General features: G+C 45.9%; 1 protein-coding gene across 5 annotated transcripts in view; it reads right to left on the reverse strand.

The window, feature by feature from the left end:
• The window catches only part of cntn1a (contactin 1a), a 71,302-nt gene that overhangs the window by 18,566 nt on the left and 31,300 nt on the right, over positions 1–21,436 (reverse strand). For all 5 annotated transcript variants that reach the window (XM_056598960.1, XM_056598962.1, XM_056598965.1 and 2 more), the window contains exons 3-11: positions 19,050–19,088; positions 11,687–11,807; positions 9,120–9,295; positions 6,834–6,929; positions 5,656–5,862; positions 2,890–2,989; positions 2,243–2,424; positions 1,669–1,793; positions 188–305 (exon numbers count right to left, since the gene is read on the reverse strand). In XM_056598960.1, the coding sequence (XP_056454935.1) occupies positions 188–305; positions 1,669–1,793; positions 2,243–2,424; positions 2,890–2,989; positions 5,656–5,862; positions 6,834–6,929; positions 9,120–9,295; positions 11,687–11,807; positions 19,050–19,088 (1,164 nt within the window). The remainder of the gene's footprint in view (positions 1–187; positions 306–1,668; positions 1,794–2,242; positions 2,425–2,889; positions 2,990–5,655; positions 5,863–6,833; positions 6,930–9,119; positions 9,296–11,686; positions 11,808–19,049; positions 19,089–21,436) is intronic.

A 21,436-nucleotide genomic window follows, 5' to 3' on the forward strand; every position in this document is an offset into this window, starting at 1 on the left:
AAATGCTTAAACATCTGTATACGAGATTACTTTAGGAATATCTGCAATATCTATTTTTGTACCTTTATTATATATATTTTTAATATAAATATAAAAATTGACTGCGCCTGTTTCAATGAGTTAGGGGCAGTTCATCTCTGAACAGGATGTGTTTGGTCGAGGTCTGGGCGGAGGGCGGCTGACTCACCGATCACCCGCAGCTCCGCGTTGGCGTACAGCACGCCGTGGTGGTTGTCAGCGATGCACTGGTACATGCCCGAGTCCTCCACTGTCAGCCCGCTGAACTCCATGCCCTTCTTGTGGAACTGTTTGAAAAGAAGAAGAAGAAGAAGAAGAAGAAGAAGAAGAAGAAGAAGAAGAAGAAGAAGAAGAAGAAGAAGAAGAAGAAGAAGAAGAAGAAGAAGAAGAAGAAGAAGAAGAAGAAGAAGAAGAAGAAGAAGAAGAAGAAGAAGAAGAAGAAGAAGAAGAAGAAGAAGAAGAAGAAGAAGAAGGACAATAGAATAATGAACTCCATGTCTTTCTTATCTTAGTGTTTTTATCGCAGAAGACCGACAACAGAATAATGGACTCCATGTCTTTCTAATGGAACTGTTTTTAATACACAGGAAGAAGAGCGACAACAGAATAATGGACTCCATGTCTTTCCAATGGAGCTGGTTTTAACACAGAAGAAAAGGGACGATGGAATAATGCGATGCAAAGCAGTAGGGTTATTAATTGTATCTAAATCTGCGTTATCGTAATCTAGTGTTTTACACTCGCCTTCATGTATTTAATTGCATGTTTATATACATTTCATTTGATTTGTTTTCACAGCTCTGAATATTTGACCTTGTATGATGCTTGGGTTTCGACAGCCAAAGCACTTGTATAAACCATCTACTTACAAGCAGGTTCCAATGAATGAGCCTCTTAATTATCTGAACCACCAACACCACAACCAAACCTCTGGGGATGAGCGCGACGACTGCAAAGTGAAAATGTCACCGTTGGACACGCAAGAGACGGCATTAATGCATAATGACGCCTTCTGCAGTCAAGCTACATCAAACAGCGACCTGGCCGCCCCTCTTCTCAGTCCGCTGCCAGCATCTGTCCCTGTACTCTGGGGGTCTCCGTGGGGGGCAACACGCCGTACACTGGCACCCGACCAATCAGAGAGCCGGGGCGCTTTCCATCTGACACTGTGCCCTATGGGAGCCCTTGTTGCCAACAGCCGTGTACAGTGTTGTACTGTAAAGTCACGCAGAGGTCTGACCGGTAACTGGGCGGTGCAGAGATCTGATTGGACAACCCCCACGGTTGGCAGATCCCCATTGGATGATCCCTCTAGTGGGGCTCATCATTTAAACATGGCTCAGAAGTCGATACGATTATATTCATTGATGCATGCTGTAGCTCTTTTTTGAATTTATTACACAAATTTGACCTGAGGAAATGCCTGTGCGGTGTGTCTAAATACATAGGCAATACATCGGATCTACAACTATATTATGTTCTAATTTCCTACATTTTCAAGTAAAAAAACTAAAATCACACACAAAATGGGGTTTTGGGGCAAATTGTAATCAAATTGTAATTTGATTACAATTCAAGGACCCGGCAAAGATTGTGGTTAATGCAGACGAGAGGATCCTATGATATCAGGGTTAGGGGAGCTGAACTGACCGGCTGGCCGTTCTTCAGCCAGCGGACGTGAGGCCTGGGTTTGCCGCTCGCCAGACAGGTCATGGTGTAGTCGCTGTGGATGTCCTTCTCCGTGCTGTTGATGTGCTCCTGCCACTCAGGGAACGCTGCAACACACAGTGCGTCAAGGCTACTAGGTGAATGTGTGTGTGTGTGTGTGTGTGTGTGCGTGCGTGCGTGCGTGCGTGCGTGCGTGCGTGCGTGCGTGCGTGCGTGCGTGCGTGCGTGCGTGCGTGCGTGCGTGCGTGCGCACGTGTGGGAATGTGTGTGTGTGTGTGGAAAAACAAACTGAATTTCAAGCGATGACTGAACGATATCTGATCTTGCGAATCGAGGCTACAGATCATCGGAAATTACAATTAAATAAAAGTAAATAATCGGTTAAACAAACATCTTAAATCTTTAATTGGCTAGTGAACTTTGTGAAAGGCCTACAGACACACACACGCACACAACCACCCACGCACACACGAGCATCACACTCCGCTTTCATCCAAAGCGATTTACAAGTCAGCCTGGGAATCGAAGCAGCAGAATTGGAGCAGCTCCACCCCACCTTCCACGGATAGGCGGGCGGTGTGGTGGTCCTTCCCCTTGGAGTTGCGGGACTCGCAGGTGTAGCTCCCGGCGTCCTCAAACTGCACGTTGAACAGGTGGAGGTGGGCCCCCACCATGCTCACCTCGTGGTTCGGGGGCAGGTCGTCGTTCTCCTTCTTCCAGCGGATTTCTGGAATGGGGCTGAGAGGGGGGACAGGGGGAGGGGGTGATAAGCCTCTGTCATCCCTGACTCGTCACAGCTTCCTCTCTAATCTAACAGCCTTCCCCCCCCCCACACTTTCATCGCTAACTCCTGTGTATGTGTGTGTGTGCCTGGCACTAGGGTGCGCTCGTCCGTATCTATGGTAACTGAATCCCCTGTCTGACGCATACGTGATGAAAGTTTCTTAGTTCCGTTACAGGGCCAGGATAGTCGGCAGGTGGTTAGGGTGTTCCTTGGCAGAAATGTTCTCGGTTCGAACTCCTATGTCTGCTGTCTACCTGCAGACCCCAGAGCCTCCACCTGCTCTTGAACAACGTGTATCCTTGCAAATCCCCTGTTCATCTCTTCAGATTGAAGTTTCCGCCAAATGACTCAATGCTGAGTCCAAAGTCGTCGGAGTGAGCTCAGACCCACTCATCCCCGGCCCTGACAGGGGTACGTACTTCCCCAACGCAAAGCACTCCAAGGTGATGTTCTGTCCCAGCAGGGCCGTGGTGTCTGGGAACTTCACGTTGATGTCGGCGGGGTACTTCCTGATTGGGCCTGGAAGAGAGAGTGAAACAGCCGTGAACAGATGTGCGGTGACTCCCCTGGAGGGCTGAGGTCAGTCACTGGTGGTGGCGGAGTCAGGGTCATAATATACTTTAGATCTCAGGTGGGGTTTGTCGAAATTAACACAGCATGAGAACAATTTATAAATCATAGAGACAGGAAACACTGATTATAGTGACATAACAAGAAGAAATGGGAAAAGCTTTTAACGATGCAACGCTTAGTTTATCAAGAGAGCTGGTGTCTGCGCTGAGGTCAGTCTTTATGAGGAATCTTTCCACGCTGATGCAGAAAAACACAACCAGAGACACGACACACACAGGAAGGAGCCGCATATAGATGGACACGCACGCCTGCAAAGACACGGTTCACTCCCACGATCCCACAATGGCACTGCAGAGATGCGTTTAGCCAGGGGCTAGCTCTCCTGTCTGGTGAGTGTACACTGCAGTTCTTAAACCACTTGAATGTACCAGAGAGACTCTATTCTGATGCCAGACTCCATTCCTGACTCCACTACAATGGCTGTGATTCCTTGCTGATAAGATGACCCTTTCCTTGCCTGATAATGGGATTGTACAGGACCATGTGTTTTACTGCACATTAGATCCAATTATTAATCAAATATTTGGCTGTGAATTGTTCCATGCATCCATGCATTGTACCCTCTGTGAAACTAATTTAGGAAATGCTTGCAACAGGTGGTGCACGCTCTGCTTGGCGGGCTCCTTAATAAACAAAACATAACAAAACAAAATCAAGTCATAGAATATGTGGTTATCTCCCCGATAACAGCATGGAAACAGCTGTGTCCTGTTTTTTTCACCCGCACTTGAAATAAAACAAACTAATTAGAATCCTCAAAGGTTATTTCGCAAGGGATTTTCCCTGAAAGCTTAGCTTACCACCGGAATATGATTTGGTTCACTCTGCGGCAAAGGGGGCTAATAGGTCAGCATAAAGTAAGACTCAACTCTATCTTTGTTATGAGCTGGCAAAACCGAAATCAAGTCCAAAAGTGTGGAGGGAAAACAATATTGTAGTCATAGTATTACTATATCATAACCCTATTATCATATCGTGAAAAAGTGGCCTATTTTCACTATGTAGTACAGCAAGGTGTTGATACAAGGAGGTAAAATAAATAAATACAGGTAATTACGAAAATAAGAAGTATATCATGTCATCTATTAAATCTATAAATATGGGAGATAAGCGTCCATTGTACTATGTAAGGTCGGGCTCCATAGGACTTTAAGCAGAGGCCAAGTGTCTCCTGCTCGCCAATTATCAACATTAGGCAGTATTGGTTTTTAACTAGCTTCTTCTTTTCATTTTGTGTGGCATCTTTGTGTCCCTTTACTTTTGAGTCATGTAGTCATGCATATTTTCGACCTCTTGACTGCCTCACCACAGCAAAACTAAAGTATAAAGCACATCCGCTTTCATCATGCGGATCAGGAAGCACTGATCACTTCCAAACCACAGGCTGAGTCGGAGCGCATCTCGAGTGCTGAGCCCTTTTATCCGGCGCGGGGTCGATTTTTTCCGCCTCCGTTCTTGACACCTTCCACGTGGGATTCAATGTACCTCCGGTGTGAAGACAGGGATGCAGGGAGATCTCCGCTTCGGATCTCGCTGTAAATTTGAGCTTTGCTGTGTTCGGGTCTTGCTACGTTTAAAACACAATCCTGGCCTTTCAGAGTTCTTGAACATTTCCAAAGTGAGTTCCAAAGGATGAATTTTCTATATCTTATTATGTGAATGGAACTATATAAATGGATCAAATGCACAACCCTGTTGGTTTAAATCCCACTTGTTAATAGAGGATTTCATTTATGGTTTCTGTGGATAGAAACATATATTTTTGGAGGGAAAACCAGTGAGGCAAATACAAAAGATCCAAACTATAACCTGCAATTATTGTGACAAATCTGTCCTATTGGGTTTATTCTGCTAAAGCCCAACATAGACATGTTATTATGTTATTATTATAATAAAACAAACCAACAATTTGTAATTGATGAATTGGTAGTCTGTCCATTCAAACCACTGGTTTTGAAGACGAAAATGGGAATGGGGAACAGTGTTTGCTTTATGTAATTGTAAGTGCTTGTTTTTGTCAAAGTCAGAGTGTTTCCTTGTCCAACATTATGTTTCCAGTAAATTCCTTCAATACATCGGATCTTAAGCAGTCACCAAAGTGGGCTAAACCACTTCCCACTCTAAACCACTATCATAATCCAATCAAAGGCTGATACTGAAAGGGACTTATTATAGTCAATGTATCTATCTAACCCTAATTGATTCACCGTCGCTGTTGTCTTGTAGAGAACTCGATTAGAAGTGGGAACACACAAACAGGCCCGCTAACATCCATGTGAACATTTAACCACTTTCATCTATTGACTTACTCATAATAGCATCAACGCAAACCAATTTCCACAATTGACCCACAGTGAGACTTAGTGTTCAGGGGAACACACCAACACCATTCAGCATCGTTAAATATTAAAAGTTTACAACAACACAACAACAACACAAATGGATCAGGGTGGGGAGAGGGGGAGGTTCGACTAGCATGTTCAAAATGCATCCCGTAATGGTGGGTTTTGTGGAGTATTGAAAGGAATCCCATACGAAAGAGTCATATTTACGTTCAGCCAGTGGCACCAGGGGGATGAACTTGGAGAAGACGCTCTTGGAGATGGAGGGGCTGGACACGAAGCAGGAGTAGTTGCCCGTGTCCGAGCGGTCCACCTTGGAGATGTACAGGTTGCCCGTGGCCTGGGACACGAAGCGCCGCTTGTCCAGCGGGATGAAGAAGGGGAACTCGTTCAGCATCCATCTGAACGACAGCTCGGCTAGGGGGGAGGGGAGGGGGGAGGGGGGACAAACGACGGGAAGCTGTCAATCACGGCGGGCGGACAGAGAGTCCGAAGTTCAGGAGGGTCGGCGCACGTTTTATTTTATTTTTTTGGGGAATCTTTTTTATTGCATGTGAATGAGAGATGGGAAGGGTTTCAAATCATTTTAAATACACATGAATGCAAGATGGGAACGGTTTATGAATCATTTTAAATACACGTGAATGAGAGTTTTGTACTTTCTCCATTCGGCATTCTGAGCCAGTTTTGCGTTATTCAGAGAACTGACCTTTTTAATAATACAGATGGTCTTAAAGAAAATATCCAGAGGCGATTCGTAGGTGGATGAGCAGAACGCAGAGAAATACCAGCAATAGATAACCATGGTTTCAGTTTGGGGGATTTTATGTCATGGATCTGCTGTCTGAAGGGTATTCAATATTAAGTTATACTGTGTGTGTGTGTAGTATCCCTAATTTAATAATACAGTCCAGAGTGCTTTACTACAGCTCTGATACTGTGTAGTGAGATACCACTCACGTTGGATATATAGTCATTTTGTGATATATGAAACCCAAACTTGTATGCTGCTGTGGATTATTATTTCTTAAATATCATTATTTAAATATAATAAAACATTGAGAATATCAATATGCACACATAAACATATGCTGCATACACACACACAATATAAAAACAAAGATGGCATAACAAATGTTATTCCTCTCCCATGCTTTAGAACAACACATCTCAGGAAAACAACAAATTGAGAAGCAGACACATAAATATTTGATGTCCTATCCAGTTATGTAACAGTTTTTGTCCTTTCCATGGGGGCAGTTCAGCATTGAGCCAGTAGAGGGCATGGTTTGATTTGCTTTTATAGGACAAACAATTGGTAAGGGATGTCTTCTCAATGCTTGGAAACACATAAGGAAGCCAGCAGAGTGCAGTTCAATGACCCGTACCTGGAAAGTGAGGAGGTGGAGCACACAGCAGAACAGCTCCCTGTCCTTCCTTCACATACACTGCCTCTCTCTCCTCTGAGGAGAAGAAATCCAGATCTGGAGAGAGAGAGAGAGATAGAGAAACAGAGAGAGAGAGATAGATAGAGAAACAGAGAGAGAGAGAGATAGACATACAGAGAGAGAGAGAGAGAGAGATAGAGAAACAGAGAGAGAGAGAGAGATAGACATACAGAGAGAGAGAGAGATAGAGAAACAGAGAGAGAGAGAGAGATGGAGATAGAGAAACAGAGAGAAACAGAGAGAGAGAGAGAGAGAGAGAGAGAGAGAGAGAGAAAGAGAGAGAGAGAGAGAGAGAGAGAGAGAGAGAGAGAGAGATACAGAGAGAGAGAGAGAGAGAGAGATAGAGAAACAGAGAGAGATAGAGAGACAGAGAGAGAGAGAGAGATGGAGATAGAGAAACAGAGAGAAACAGAGAAACAGAGAGAGAGAGAGAGAGAGAGAGAGATATACAGAGAGAGAGAGAGAGAGAGAGAGAGAGAGAGAGAGAAACAGAGAGAGATAGAGAAACAGAGAGAGATTGAGAAAAAGAGAGAGAGATGGAGAAAGAGAGAGGGATAGAGATAGAGAAAGAGAGAGATAGAGAAACAGAGAGAGATAGAGATAGAGAAAAGGAGAGAGATAGATAGAGAAACAGAAAGAGAGAGAGAGTGAGAGAGAGAGAGCCAGAGAGAGAGACACAGCGAGAGAGTGAGAGACAAAGAGAGAGACAGAGATAGAGAGACAGAGAGAGAGAGATGGAGAGACAGAGAGAGAGAATCAAAGAAACAAAGGGAAGTGTGAGTAAGTTAGTAAGTGAGCAGCCAATCAGAATTCAGTATCACCACACATTCACAAGTCACATAGGAACATCTCCATCTCCTAGTTGATATGAATTAAATAGTCTCTCTTTCTGTTACGTTGCTATGCATTTGTGGATTTTTGGTTTTCCCCTGTTTGTTTTCCTCACACTGTCCTGTATTTGTAGAACTACAAATATGGCTGTTCTGGAGTCTGTTTCCATTGGTGGACGCTAACCAATGAGAGCCAAGCTGCCTGCTTGGAAACCTCATCGGTTCTACATGTACGGTCTCTCATGCTCTCTCTCTAAAGCCTCTGAGCTTACCTTTGCTTTCCTAACCATCTGTGGTTTGTTGCCACTGTGGCCATTATTGGCATTTTTGTTTTAAAGGTTGGGGGGCCCAATTTGTGTCTTGTTTTTGTCGAGCAATCGCCATGGAGGTAGAGCAATTAGAAAGATATGTTGTTTGAAGGTAGGTCCTGTTAAGTTTATTATTTTGGCCTAGGCTCACCCTGACATCTCCGACCAACTTCAAGCTTATTAGTGTGGTTACAAAGCAAGCCACACTATTGTCACCTCGTGTCTTATTCTTTTCCTCATTCTTCCTCGTAATTCCTCATAACTCCTTCGTAATCACTATTTGTTCTCATTCCAACAAATCTTTGTTTAATTGTGAAACCCCAGTGTCTGTATGGTTTGAGTCAGCTTTATGCTAAGCCCCTCCATCCCCTAGACTCGAGGGTCATAACACTTTGCCATTCTTTTTTTTTTTTTTTGCCATAGGCTTTATGAAGTTGGACCCTGTGCAAAACAAGCTTCCGAAACAATGCCACAGATTCTCCACAATGGCTACCAACGCTGTGAATATTCATCGAGGATGTGGAAGCAATATGGGCCAAATCCCTTTAAGAAAATAAGAGTCATGCATGATGCAAGAGAACATGATGGGAGATGAGGAGGTAGAAAGGGCCGGAGGAAGGGGAAGCTGGAGGAATGGATCGGAGGTGAGTGAGGACAGCGGCAGGGAGGGTTTTGGAATAACGAGGGAGTGCAGAGGCGGTGACATAGGAAGGAGTGAGGGACGGAGAGAGAGAGGAAGGGGAAGACAGACAGAGTGAGAGGACGATTGAGGGAAGGAGGGTTGGAGGAGGAGATGGAGAGTAGAGAAGGACGGAGCTGACACCGGATGGAGCGGACGGGAGGGATGGGGAATATATGGGGAGAGGGATGGGGAAGATGGAGAGAGAGGGATGGGGAAGATGGAGAGAGAGGGATGGGGAAGATGGAGAGAGTAGGAGAGAGAGGGATTGGTCAGAGAGGGATGGGGAAGATAGAGGGAGAGAGAGGGATTGGGAAGGAGGGAGAGAGAGGGAGGTGAAGACAGAGGGATGGGGAAGATGGAGGGAGGGAGAGGGAGGGGGGAGAGGGATCCCCACCAGATCACTCACATCCAAACTGCACAGAGGCCTGTTGACTGATGACGGTGCCGTACTCGTTGGTGGCGATGCACGAGTACTTCCCCAGGTGCTTGTCCCGGGCCGGGTTTCTGATGACCAGGTTACCTCCCACCACGCTGTAGTGGTCATCCGCCCCGACGTCGATGTCGACTCCGTCCAGCATCCATCTGGTGAAATCAAATGAAAATCAATACATCTGTCTTGAGACTGAGACTGAGACGTCAATTACTTTGAACGACAGGAGATAAATAAACAGGTTAATGAAGTGTTTACAGTCCCTGGTGTGCACTTATAAATTCAGTGTTTGATTCCCTCTGCAAGACATTTCATTTTGGAGTACCAGCCATGCTCAGGAAATGTGCCAGGTTTTGAATTGTCTAGCCTAAGGGTACTTGGGCAGCAAATCAGAAGTTCCAGCAGTAAACTAATCACACCTTTTAGTATGACTATCAGGCCATTCCGACACATTTAACCTAAGAAAAAAAAGATTGATTTTCAAAGGGCCTGTCTTCACCTGTATGAAGAATAAGCTCAGAGCGCTGGGACTTTCATCAGCACTCAGCCATTACGCAACTCTGAACACCGTTCAGCAATCGAGTGTCAAACTAAACTGCGAGGGAATCCAGAGAAAGATATCTTCCTCGAATGCTCAATGACAGGCCCGAAGGAACCCATCTTAATCTAATCTCGGTCGGGGGGGTGGGTAAAGCGCATTTAGAAGTGTTGACACCGCTGGTCAGAATAGACATGACTAATGCGTCCTGTCAACAGGCCCCACACCAGCTATGATCAGACGCCCCCCCCCCCCCCCCCCACCCACAATTGAATTCGGTGGCACCGTAACCAATTGGAATGACAAGGGGTCAGCCTCATTTACATACATTTGCATCTAAATTGAAGTGGAGTGGCACAAAATGCTTTCTAATTTACAGCAGCGGAATGAGACGGAGGACCCTCTGGCAGGTCTGTGAGTGTGGCCACCTTGCCATGTCCTGTTGACGCTTGTGTTTTGGTCGGGCTTGGCATGCAATGTTTAGGCTCTTTTAACCTGTTCGTAGCTGGGAGGAAACAGAATACCTACCTTACATAATGTTATGAATATGAGTCAGGCAAAGTAGGCTGCAGTGGTGCCATAATGATGATAAAGTAAGGCAGAAACCTGTCTCCAGCCCTATTCACACTGGACTAGTCTTGCAACAGGAACATGGGATTTGATTTGGGTTGAGTCTAATTATAATCCTGTGAAAATGCGTTTGTGTTTATGATTTCATCAATGTGTTTGCCAAATTTACCTGCCATATTTCTGGCTGATATATGTCGATCGATGCTGTTTGAAATGCTGTCTCATGCCCTCTCTGGCAAGATGGATGAATGTTTTCGTTTCTCCCTCAAATGGACTTACTTCATTTTCAGTTTCACACACACACACTCGCTAGCCCATTCCCTGTTGAGTGCGGCAGAGGTTGCGATTAATCGTTCTGACAGACTTTTGGGCCGCGATTCAACCCAACCAATTTAATAAACCGCCCAGAATCTATGACGAAATACATCAAGAAAGCCAAACGTCAGAGGATTATAAAAATGGATGAACATGAATAAACGCAGTAGCTCAGGTGTGTTTAATGAACATTTACGTCTCTAATACACCGCCCGAGTGCTTTTAATTACACGGGATCCCTGAAGGCAGAACTCAGTCCAGTGTGAACGGGGCAAAACGCATAGGAGCTGACTGTGTGTGAAAAGGGGTTGGGGCTTTGAATCTAGAAAAACATATAGATAGATTCCACTGTGCTTGCACGCAAACACAGCACTCCAAAAAACATTTACAATCTGGTGGTCCATCAAGGTTGATTCTCAGAGCACAAAGTCCACCTGCAGGCATCCTTGAGTATGATTGGCTAACCACTACCTGCTCTTTAAGGCGATGTAGGCTAAGATTTGAGCGCTGTTATTCAAGTGTGATATAAAGAGCAATGGCATAGCCATTCGTCAGCAATTAGTGAGTGAAATGCGCTGTGAGGAAAAGTGCTTGGAGGTGACTGTGCCGGCCTCTGCAGGAGAACATTATAGATTTCAGAGCGCTCCCATTTCTGACCCATCAGGGCATTTCTTCTGTGATTGGTTCTGGGAATCCATCTTGCCTGCAAATCACAGGCGCATGACCCTCCACACTTCTCAATGGCAGAGAAATGAAAGGCGGGTTGGGGCAGAGAGTGAGGGGACATTCAAGAAAAATAAGATATTCTTCCCTCCTGCTTTTCCTTTGCGCTCTCTCTCCTTACAGCTCTGGGGGGGGGGGGGGGGGGGTGGAGATCGCCACAGTAGTGGTGGGGTTGTGGCTTGTGGCTTCAGTTGTGGGGGTACAATTATGTTGGGGGGGAGGTTGTGCTTGGCTCGCACATGCAATAGCAAATGTCACACGCGGTGTCTGTATTCAGCAATTACTCAGCTCGGACAAGGCAACAACCGGTGATATTGGAGTTATATTCAGGTAAAAAAAAAAACTGAATTAAACTGAATTAACGGGAGTGTGGACGTGAGGGGGGGGGGTCTGTTACCTGTAGGTGGCGGACGGGCTGGCCCGGGCCCGGCAGTGCAGGGTGATCCGGGCCTCGGGGGACTCCTCTGGGTAGATGGTGTTCACGGGCTGCTCCTCGAACACCGGCCCGTAGCCGTCCGCTGGGGGTAGAACCAAACAGGACCGTGAGGGAGAACCAAGAAGGAGAACCTTGAGACAGAACCGAGCGTGGAACCGTGACAGAACCGTGAGGGAGAACAGAAGGACGGAACCGAGACAGAACCGAGAGACGGAACCGTGAGACGGAACCGTGAGGGACAACAGCGGGACGGAACCGAGACAGAACCGAGAGACAGAACCGAGATGGAACCGAGAGATGGAACCGAGACAGAACTGAAACCGAAACCGAGAGACGGAACCGAGAGACGGAACCGTGAGACGGAACCGTGGGACAGAACCGTGAGACGGAACCGTGGGACAGAACCGTGAGACAAAACCGTGAGACAGAACCGAGCGACAGAACCGAGCGGGAACCGAGAGACGGAACCGAGAGACGGAACCGTGAGACAGAACCGTGGCAATGAGACAGAAGCGTGAGACAGAACCGAGAAAATGAACCGTCAGCCAGGGAAAAAAGACCAACAAAATGAAATCCCTGACGGGTTGTTCTGGGTCAGTAGGACGGAGAAATAAATAAATAAAGCATAAATAAATATGTTAATGTGGAGATGTGTTCGGGGTGTTAATGGGCTGCGAGGATTGCAGGGCACAGGATGGGTATTAATGATAATGATGATTATACATTCAAGGGATAATGTGCCTTTCATTGGGACCACTCTCGAAGTGCTATACTGGTATTTATCTTTTACATAATTAAATAAAGAATAACAAAATGTTTTGAAACGGTAGTTAAGAGCTGGACATAGACTAGAGACCCTTTACAGACACCACTTCTAGTTCATTACAGCACTGGTTTGACATCGAAGTGCATACACAGAAACACACTGAGTGCTATACCCACTTCCAGCCATACCTAAACCAAGATTGTGTGGATAATAAAGATGCAACCATCAATCAAACGATTAATATATAGACCCCCGCCCTATAACATTTGCTCCGTGGATGGGTGTGTTTTCACCAGCAGCTTGCAAAACACGAATGCGTGTTTTCCTGATCATTTAGCCTAGCTTCTCCCTCCCAACAGAGAAATCAAGCAAACAAGCTGTTCCAAAAAATGGCGGGTGTTAGTACACACACACACACACATACACACACACAATTATCCCCGGTTACTCATTAAAACAGACAGAGATCACAAGTGGATCCATGAATAAGCCATAAACACAATGACAATGGCTATGAATAAGCAATGAGCAGAAATGTACTCCAACTCTGATTATTCCCTCAGATCAAGTAGGCGTGTATGTGTTTGGGTGACTAGGTGAAACCCGCTGTGTGTGTGTGTGTGTGTGTGTGTGTGTGTGTGTGTGTGTGTGTGTGTGTGTGTGTGTGTGTGTGTGTGTGTGTGTGTGTGTGTGTGTGTGTGTGTGTGTGTGTGTGTGTGTGTGTGTGTGTGTGTGTGTGTGTGTTGGTGTGTGTGTGTGTGTGTGTGTGTGTGTGTGTGTGTGTGTGATAATTACACACACGCACACACACACCTGATGCCTGAAACCCAGGAGGGTTGCCTCTGTACAGGACTGAACCCCCCCCCCCCCCCCCCGCCTAAGTCACTCATAGTTTTGAAAGTATCACCTTGACAGGCTGAACTGTGATTCACATACATCCGCTACAACACACACACTCCTATTCAACCAACAGCAAGGGGACATGAAACAAAGAAGACAAGGATTAAAACATACATATTTAGTTGGTTATGACACGCCTGGAACTGACATCTTATGCAAGCACAACGTATCGCTCTGACTAATCAACAGAGCACCGAGCCAATGAGATGCCGCTGTGGCTCGCTGTCGGCCTGGCTGTGAAACCGGGACCCTTCTCCTTCCCAGCGCACGACACAACAGCGCTTTGAGGGTCTCTCTGCCACTCCCGTTAAGAGAGTCGTCATGCCCTCGCGCTGAGGGGAGGGGATTACAGGGAAAAACGAAGATAGCACACCAAATAGCTCGATATAGCACGACATCCAAGAACACAAAGACCCAGAGGACGAAGAACGCAACGTAAATGGGAAGACATAAAAACAAAACCGAGAACAGCTACAACAGAGGGGCAGCGCTGCGGAGGAGTATGAGCTAAAACCCCCCGAGGAGTGACACATGGTGGAGCTAGAGACCGCACTCTGTGTGGGGGGGGGGGACCAGGGACCGGTGGCAGGGCAGGCAGGCGTGGGTGGTAGGTAGGTGGTTTGACCCGGGGATAGGACTGCTGGTGGAGGCGCTCCACAGGCACCACAGGCCCTCTCCCCCTCTCCCCCCCTCTCTCTCTCTCCCCCTCTCTCTCTCTCTCTCGCCCCACTGCGGAGCCATGAGACAGATGGCCATGGGGAGCAGTGGAGCAGGGCAACAGACCCCGCTCACTGCCTGCCTCCCAGCCACACAGACCTCCTGCTCTGTGTGAGTGGGTCCCGGCGCACCGAACCGCCTGCGTGTCAGGTTCCCATGGTCTCTCTCTCTCTCTCTCTCTCTCTCTCTCTCTCTCTCTCTCTCTCTCTCTCTCTCTCTCTCTCTCTCTCTCTCTCTCTCTCTCTCTCTCTCTCTCTCTCTCTCTCTCTCTCTCTCTCTCTCTCTCTCTCTCTCTCTCTCTCTCTCTCTCTCTCTCTCTCTCTCTCTCTCTCTCTCTCTCAAATCATTCAAATCACTATCATAAAAGCACACAAGGCAAACAATCAATCCCTCAGAATGGACTCGAGTCACCCTTTTCCCCGGCTCCATGTGCCTCTCTTAAAGGGTAAATTAACCCCCTTATTCAGCTGGAATCTGAACACGATTTTGGGTTCAATGGCACTTAAGGCCATGTCCCCAGGGCCCAGTTGTTCATTGAACTCAATCTGTATGTGCTTCTCCTTCTACCCCCTCCCTTGACCAACCCAATCCACCACCACCAACTTCCAGCCTCCACCCCTCTCCCCCTCTTTCCCCGTTCTATTGGCACCACTTAACTGTGGATTGCACTGTGGCGAGCTCCAACGGGGGCAAGCAATCATTTACACGGCCAGACTAATCTAACGGACCAGTGGACAGGCAGAAAGACAGACGCACTGACTGACTGATACAACCACACAGGGCACACACAAAGACTAATTGAAAGAAAAAGCCTTTGTCTCCAGGGCCAACTGGAGGGATAAAGATGCCCTTCTCTGGACCAACTTCAGTGTTAAACACAGCCCGCTATTCATGGAGGCCGGACAGGAGGACAGGGCCTCTCATGTGATCCGAAAACATATCAGCCTGCAAAACCACTATGATACCACTCTGGACTGTTCCAACCGGGAGCAGCCAATCTGTGCCGTCATCAATTCTGATCAATTATTCATCACAGCATTACTTGTAATTTTAGCTGTTGGAAGGCAGTATGACTTGTGATACGACGTGCGTACACGGCTTACAACAGGTCACCTTTTAATGGTGGAGCGTGGCTGGAAACCAACCTCCTTGTTTTTCAATTCAGGGTGGCCTAAAGCCAGGACGCATTGTTTTCGGCGTATAATTACTATGACAGAGGGTATATATTAAAACGTAAGCCAACAAATCTTACTGACAAATGCTAGCTCAGCTCAACTTTGCTCAACAGCTGGGCGGTTTTAAGGCGGTTGCATCTGTGGCATGTTTACACATGCAAATTGGCACGTATCCCAGTGGGACGGAGAACATATGTACAGTAGGATGGGAAGCCCGGGCACCAAAATGATCATCCCCGAGAACCCAGAGTCAGAGCAGGCAGTCTCATAACATCCTCACTGTCTCACAGGCCAAAAGAACTAAACAAATACGGAATCAATCAGTTCCAACATACAATATTGAACAGCTCTGCTTCACTACGAACAAACGTACGCATTAAATATTGCATGAAATATGGTTCTGAAACGCCCTTGGCTTGGGAAACAGCCAAACTGAATATTTACAGCAGGCCACTGTGGGATGTGGACGGTGTCGCTATGAAGGCTGTCAGCCACAATCAGCCTCTAACAGGACCATCTGCGGGGAAGCAGACACATGTTCTCGTGCACTGCGTGGCTACACCAGAAGGCACAGGCTATCTCAGAGCTAATGCTCTTCCTAATATGGGAACTGCAAATGGAGGTTTACCTCCGATTTATCCTCGGATGTGTCTCTGCTCTCGTTTCGTTATTTGGGATCACAATTTGGTGGTTTGGTAACCAAAGTGTGGGAGGAAGATCAGGGATGACTATGACAGTAATTGTGATGTTTGTGAGAAATTATGTGTTATAATTTAATATATAATATATTATAAATACAAACAACAGCCCGCAGTGGTGACAAACAAAAGGAGTGTGGTTAGATGGGGTTTATTTGGGCTTCGTCAAGTGGGAGGATTACTGTAATAACCTTAGTTTACTGAAAAACAACCAAGCGCAACATGGCTCTGGGCAGAATAAAGAGCAATTACCGAAGGATAAAAATACTATTCAGTAGTTTGGCACCTCACGCTATGCTGTCGTCTATAAACAAGGCAACAGCATAGCGTGATGTGGTACAGTCATTAAACAGTCGATGACTGAGTCTTCTGCGGCCTATGCAGGCTTAGGGAGACAGCTATGATGTCCCCTGCCTGACGTCCAGTCCCATCAACACGCTGTCCTAGACACAGCATCACAATATGTGACAAAGCACCATGCCCACTTCCTCAATTTACCCCTCGCTGTCAGCCTGCCTTCCCCTTGATTTTCCACTTCAAGAAAAAAAATCACAGCAGACATACACACAGAAACGGACACACGCACGCACGCGCACACGCACACACACACACACACACACACACACACACACACACACACACACACACACACACACACACACACACACACACACACACACACGCACTTCCATGCCAAGGGCCTTATTCATTTAAGCGGCCATCTTGGTTCTACCTCAGTTCTAAACTCCAGTTGGTACTAACGCTGATTCCACATTTAGAACCAAAATGGCTGCTATGTGAATGGGGCCTATTATAACGCAGGCACTGCACACTACAATGAACACACACTGGACACAAACAGCTGGTGAACCCTGGCCTTGTCGTGGCCTGTGTTAATTAGAGGAAGTGTGCCATGAAGACCAGCTCATTGTAGCAGCGGGGGACACTGCACTCCCTGCGCTCCCTGCGCTCAACGTTAAACGAACAGAACAGCGGCAGGATGCACAATGTGCTCATTCAGAGAAGCGTTGGCCGGCCATTATTGGCGAAGACGTCTCAAACTCCCCGGGGCGTGTGGCGAAAGCCGAGCACTGTGTTGTGAGTGGCAGCCAGTCACTTGGTTCGACGTCGTTCATAACAAAAAATACAGGAATCCTGAAATCGGATTGGTCAGGAGGAGCGACTCTGGACCGTATGAAAGCACACCAACAGCGTTTCGCGTTCGCCTAAATGGCGGCCTGGAGAGCTGTTGGGTTTAGCAGGACTTCGGGTGTTTACCAAGCCCCTATCACATAGCGCTTCTCATTCCAGCAGAAATGAGTCATGTATAATGAATCACACAGTCACACAGAAATAGCTTTCATCCATCTTCCCTCCGTGATACCCACATATAGGCCCTGAGAACTCAATAATCCATGAGGTAATTACTGCAATGTCCATCCAAAGACTAATGCCGTCCACACACACAGCGGTGGGCATCATCCATAGATTAAAGGGCTAGACTAGCGGCATTCGGATGAACATGAAGAGAGAGCAATCAGCGAAACGTATCGGCGAGATATCAACAAACGTCCCCGGGACATCTTTTCATTACGCTCCTTTCCCTCGCACCCTCCATCTCCTGCAGGCCGTGAGGAAGGCGTGTGCGGTCCATCTGTGAGGGTCAGCTCTAAGTAGAGCCGACAGCTAGACACAGAGTACATACCGCTGCACTCCTACCACTCCTTAGGGGGAGGCAAGAGTGAGAAGCTGATGGCCAAAGATCTGCCAGGGAGGCTCCAGACACTCCAAACCCATCTTGGTGGCTTTTCCTCTGCTGCCTGACATGAAATGCAGAAGCCCAACGGAGTAAACACAGCATGCGTGCTTCCTTTGGGGAGCAGCGGAGTACCTTTCCCTGGATCAGTGACCCATGGTAGAGGAGAGTCATTTGGGATACTGTTTGGGAGAAGAGGGGACCAGGGAGATGGATCGGTGGTGGTGGTGCTTTGTCGCTAGCCAGGGAGCCATTCAGCCTGGAATTACACTGTAGTTAAGACCGAATGAAGGAATCGTGTATCCCATTATCGTTACTCAGATAGGCCCATGGCTAGCACATTCTTTGGACGAATCAACATTGGCTGAGCAGCTAACTCACCGTGTGATATTCAACCATAAAGCGACGGACATGCTCCAGTGAAAACCAATGAAGTTGTGTCTGGATCCATAGGGGCAAATAAAGGAAGGATAACCCAGAAGGTGTGAACAGGGATTATCATTAGAAAGCCTCTAATGGCATCTCCATTTTAACAGCTGCTGAAGGAATCTGCAATAAGATTCTGCCCCAAAGGAAATAGAGTGTGGCAAACAAGTACACAGGTCTAAAAAACACCAAGAAAGAAGAACTTTGTGAATACAGAACAATTTCTCAACATTTGATGTCATTGAGGAAAAAAATTATATTCCGACATGCGTATTTCCGAGGCATCACAGACATCAAGCTGTTTAGTTTTGGCGTAACACACGTTCATTCAGATACCATGTTGTTTATGGTTAAGGGACACAGAGTTAATGAAGCGACTAACAGAAAATAACATTGAACGCGTATTCTATTATGAACTTTTGACCTTTTTCGGTTAAGACGAGAGCGCCTCGTAAACCAACACCAAGCCAGTAATCCTTTTTTAATCAAAATAGTGAGAATCGGCAGCATACACCGCAGCGGCGGGATCGAGTCATTCATAATTGAATATGCCGCTCTGTTATTCCCCGTCGGAAGGATGAAAGCTCACTTGAACTTCTCTTCGCTTTACCTCCGAGGTCAAAGTCAATGTGGCTCATTCCACCCGTCTAGCGCCGGCTACACACAGGGAATTTAAACTTGTGTGTATGCATGTGCACGTGCCAGGGTGCGTGCATGCATAGTATACGTGCGTACTATATGTGTGCTTTGTTTGGGAAGCATGTTAATTGCAAATTGCCATCTGCTTATTTACTTACTTACTTAAAGGGAGCCCTGTTTTCTAGGATTCTTAGTTTGAAAGATGGTATTACACAATAAAGGCTGTATGGCAGGCCGCTGTTCTTACCTCCATAGAAGTCGGCAGGCTCCCCATACATGGCTGCATCTGAAACAGGGTTCAAGGGGAGAGTCATATAAGCGAGCGTGGTGGTGGAGACATGTGTGTCAGCCTTTAATATTTCATTCAGCTCTCATGTGCAGCCACAAAGTGTTTCTGTAGGCGTGCGCAATCCAAGGCATTTTAAAAAACGCTTTCAGCACCACTTGAAATCGGAGTGCTTCATAGGGATGAAGTAGGCAGTGTTACAAAAGCAAAAAGCAAAACTATTATAACTGCCATGTAATGGCCTCACACAGATGCGGCAAACATTATAATTTGCTGATACTGCCTCCAGTTTTTTTCACTTCCATCCCTTTAGGAAACAATCAAATCTAGACCCCAGATAGTTTACTACTCCAAATGCGTTCTTCAACGAAGAACGTGTTTATTTTTTTAAAAACACAATTCAGTTGGAAGACCCGTTATTAATAGTAACATCCCAAAGACATTTCCTTGACGTATCTGTGACTCGTACGAAACATAAATCAGCAGAGTGAAGGTTAAAGCAGATGGGCGCTGAAAGGCAGCCTTCAGCTGAAGACCCACTGAGTGGAAAAATACACTGAGTGGAAAAACACACTCCAGATTGCCTGCTAACGCTGACAACAAACACGGCTAGTGAGGGTCTTTGGTTTTGACTTTGTGACTGGGCTCTCGCTGTGGTGATGACTGCGGTCATCACAAGATTCAAACGTTGGCTGATTACCAGGCCTGTTGTGTGAGGAACATCCCGGAATGTGTTTAATTGAGTTTGATTTTAATTAAGGGTGCCGGCGGCTGGTGGGTTGTACAGTCACATTAGGACAACGTTTCCCAAACTCATGGTTTCGGAGCCAACTGATATGCAAAGGAATATCCTATACATGTGAGGCTATGTGAGGTGGCTGACTTATAAAGATAAGACATAGATGCAAGACATTAAGCATGAAGCCCGGGGACATTTTATAAACATGTCACTATTAGTTAGACCTTTATTTTAACACGACACATCCAGTAAATCCATGACATCATCACTGCAGGACATATTATCGTTGCATTATATAGACACAGCTGTGTTGATATTAAAGCCAAATAACAGTCTCAAGAGTAGTAAATATGCCGGGTCTGTGCTGTGTGAGTTTAGATTATTTTTGTATGACTTACGTATATAGTGTCACATGACCTAGCTTGTGGACCCTTCAAGAGAGATGTCAGGACGATTTGGCCGAGCCAGGGACATGACCTATTTAGTATGGATGGCTGTTGTCAGCCTGCACTAACAGTAGAAACCACTGCACAGAGGCGCACATTAAAGCACACACACACGTTGAACAAACAATACGAAGGAATTATGTGTACAAGTCTGATTTCATCCGTATTTTCGATTTATATGCCTGTATTATTATTATTATCATTATTCAATTATAAAGCTTTATGTATTATTATTATGCTAATATAAGATATAGTAGGACGTAACAACCACACAACATTACATATTATTTTCCAAACTCTCAATTTCGTTGTGAGAGCTATGGTGAAGGAAGTTTATAGTTAGGAAAGTGAACTTTAAATAACGTGACGCCACTCAAAGGAAAGTTCAGGCTGAATGCTGTGCGAAGTGATGTGTTTATTATAGTGAGTAGACACACAGAGGGTGAGTAGTTTTCTTTAGACAGGTACTTCCCCCCCCCCCTGCCGTTTTCTGTCTCCTCTGCTCTGCTCGTATCATAGCTGCTTTCACACTCGCATATCAAATCTGAGTCAAATATGAAATATAACCGAAAAACATCGACTTACTCAGTAAAGAATTTATTAATTTGTACTTGAGCAGGTGCTGCGGTGTAGACGTTTTTGGAATGAAAAGTTGACGAAACATTGGAGTGCCACTTTTATAATGGAGGTAATATGTTTTTTTGTTCATAAATGCATTTTTCGTTTTATGAGGCCTTGTAAATCATTTTAAGTGGGGCACTTATATCTTAACGTAATGTGATGTAAAAGCCTTTGGTGAAGGTAGGCAAATTACTATTAATATAATTTATTCAGCAGGCTACTAATTGAGATTCATTTTTACAAAAGGCCTCACTTCAGCTGGCAACAATTAATTTTTCTGTTTGCAAGTACCTAAATCACCTTTCTACTGTACCCTGATCTTCCTCATACGTAGCTAAACCATACCATACCATCTCATCCTTGTCTTTTTTAACAAGAGATGAAATAAGGGTGTTAGTGCTCTGTAGGAATCTACCCACAGTCTATGTATTTGGTTGTAAATCTAAACATAAGACACCAAGCACTCAAGAGGCCAGTGACGTCAGAATCAAAGAGACAAAACTAGACGCTAATGGCAAAATAATATGTCATGTTATTTTGGG

This window comes from Gadus chalcogrammus, chromosome 9 (assembly GCF_026213295.1).
Source record: "Gadus chalcogrammus isolate NIFS_2021 chromosome 9, NIFS_Gcha_1.0, whole genome shotgun sequence".
NCBI lineage: Eukaryota > Metazoa > Chordata > Actinopteri > Gadiformes > Gadidae > Gadus > Gadus chalcogrammus.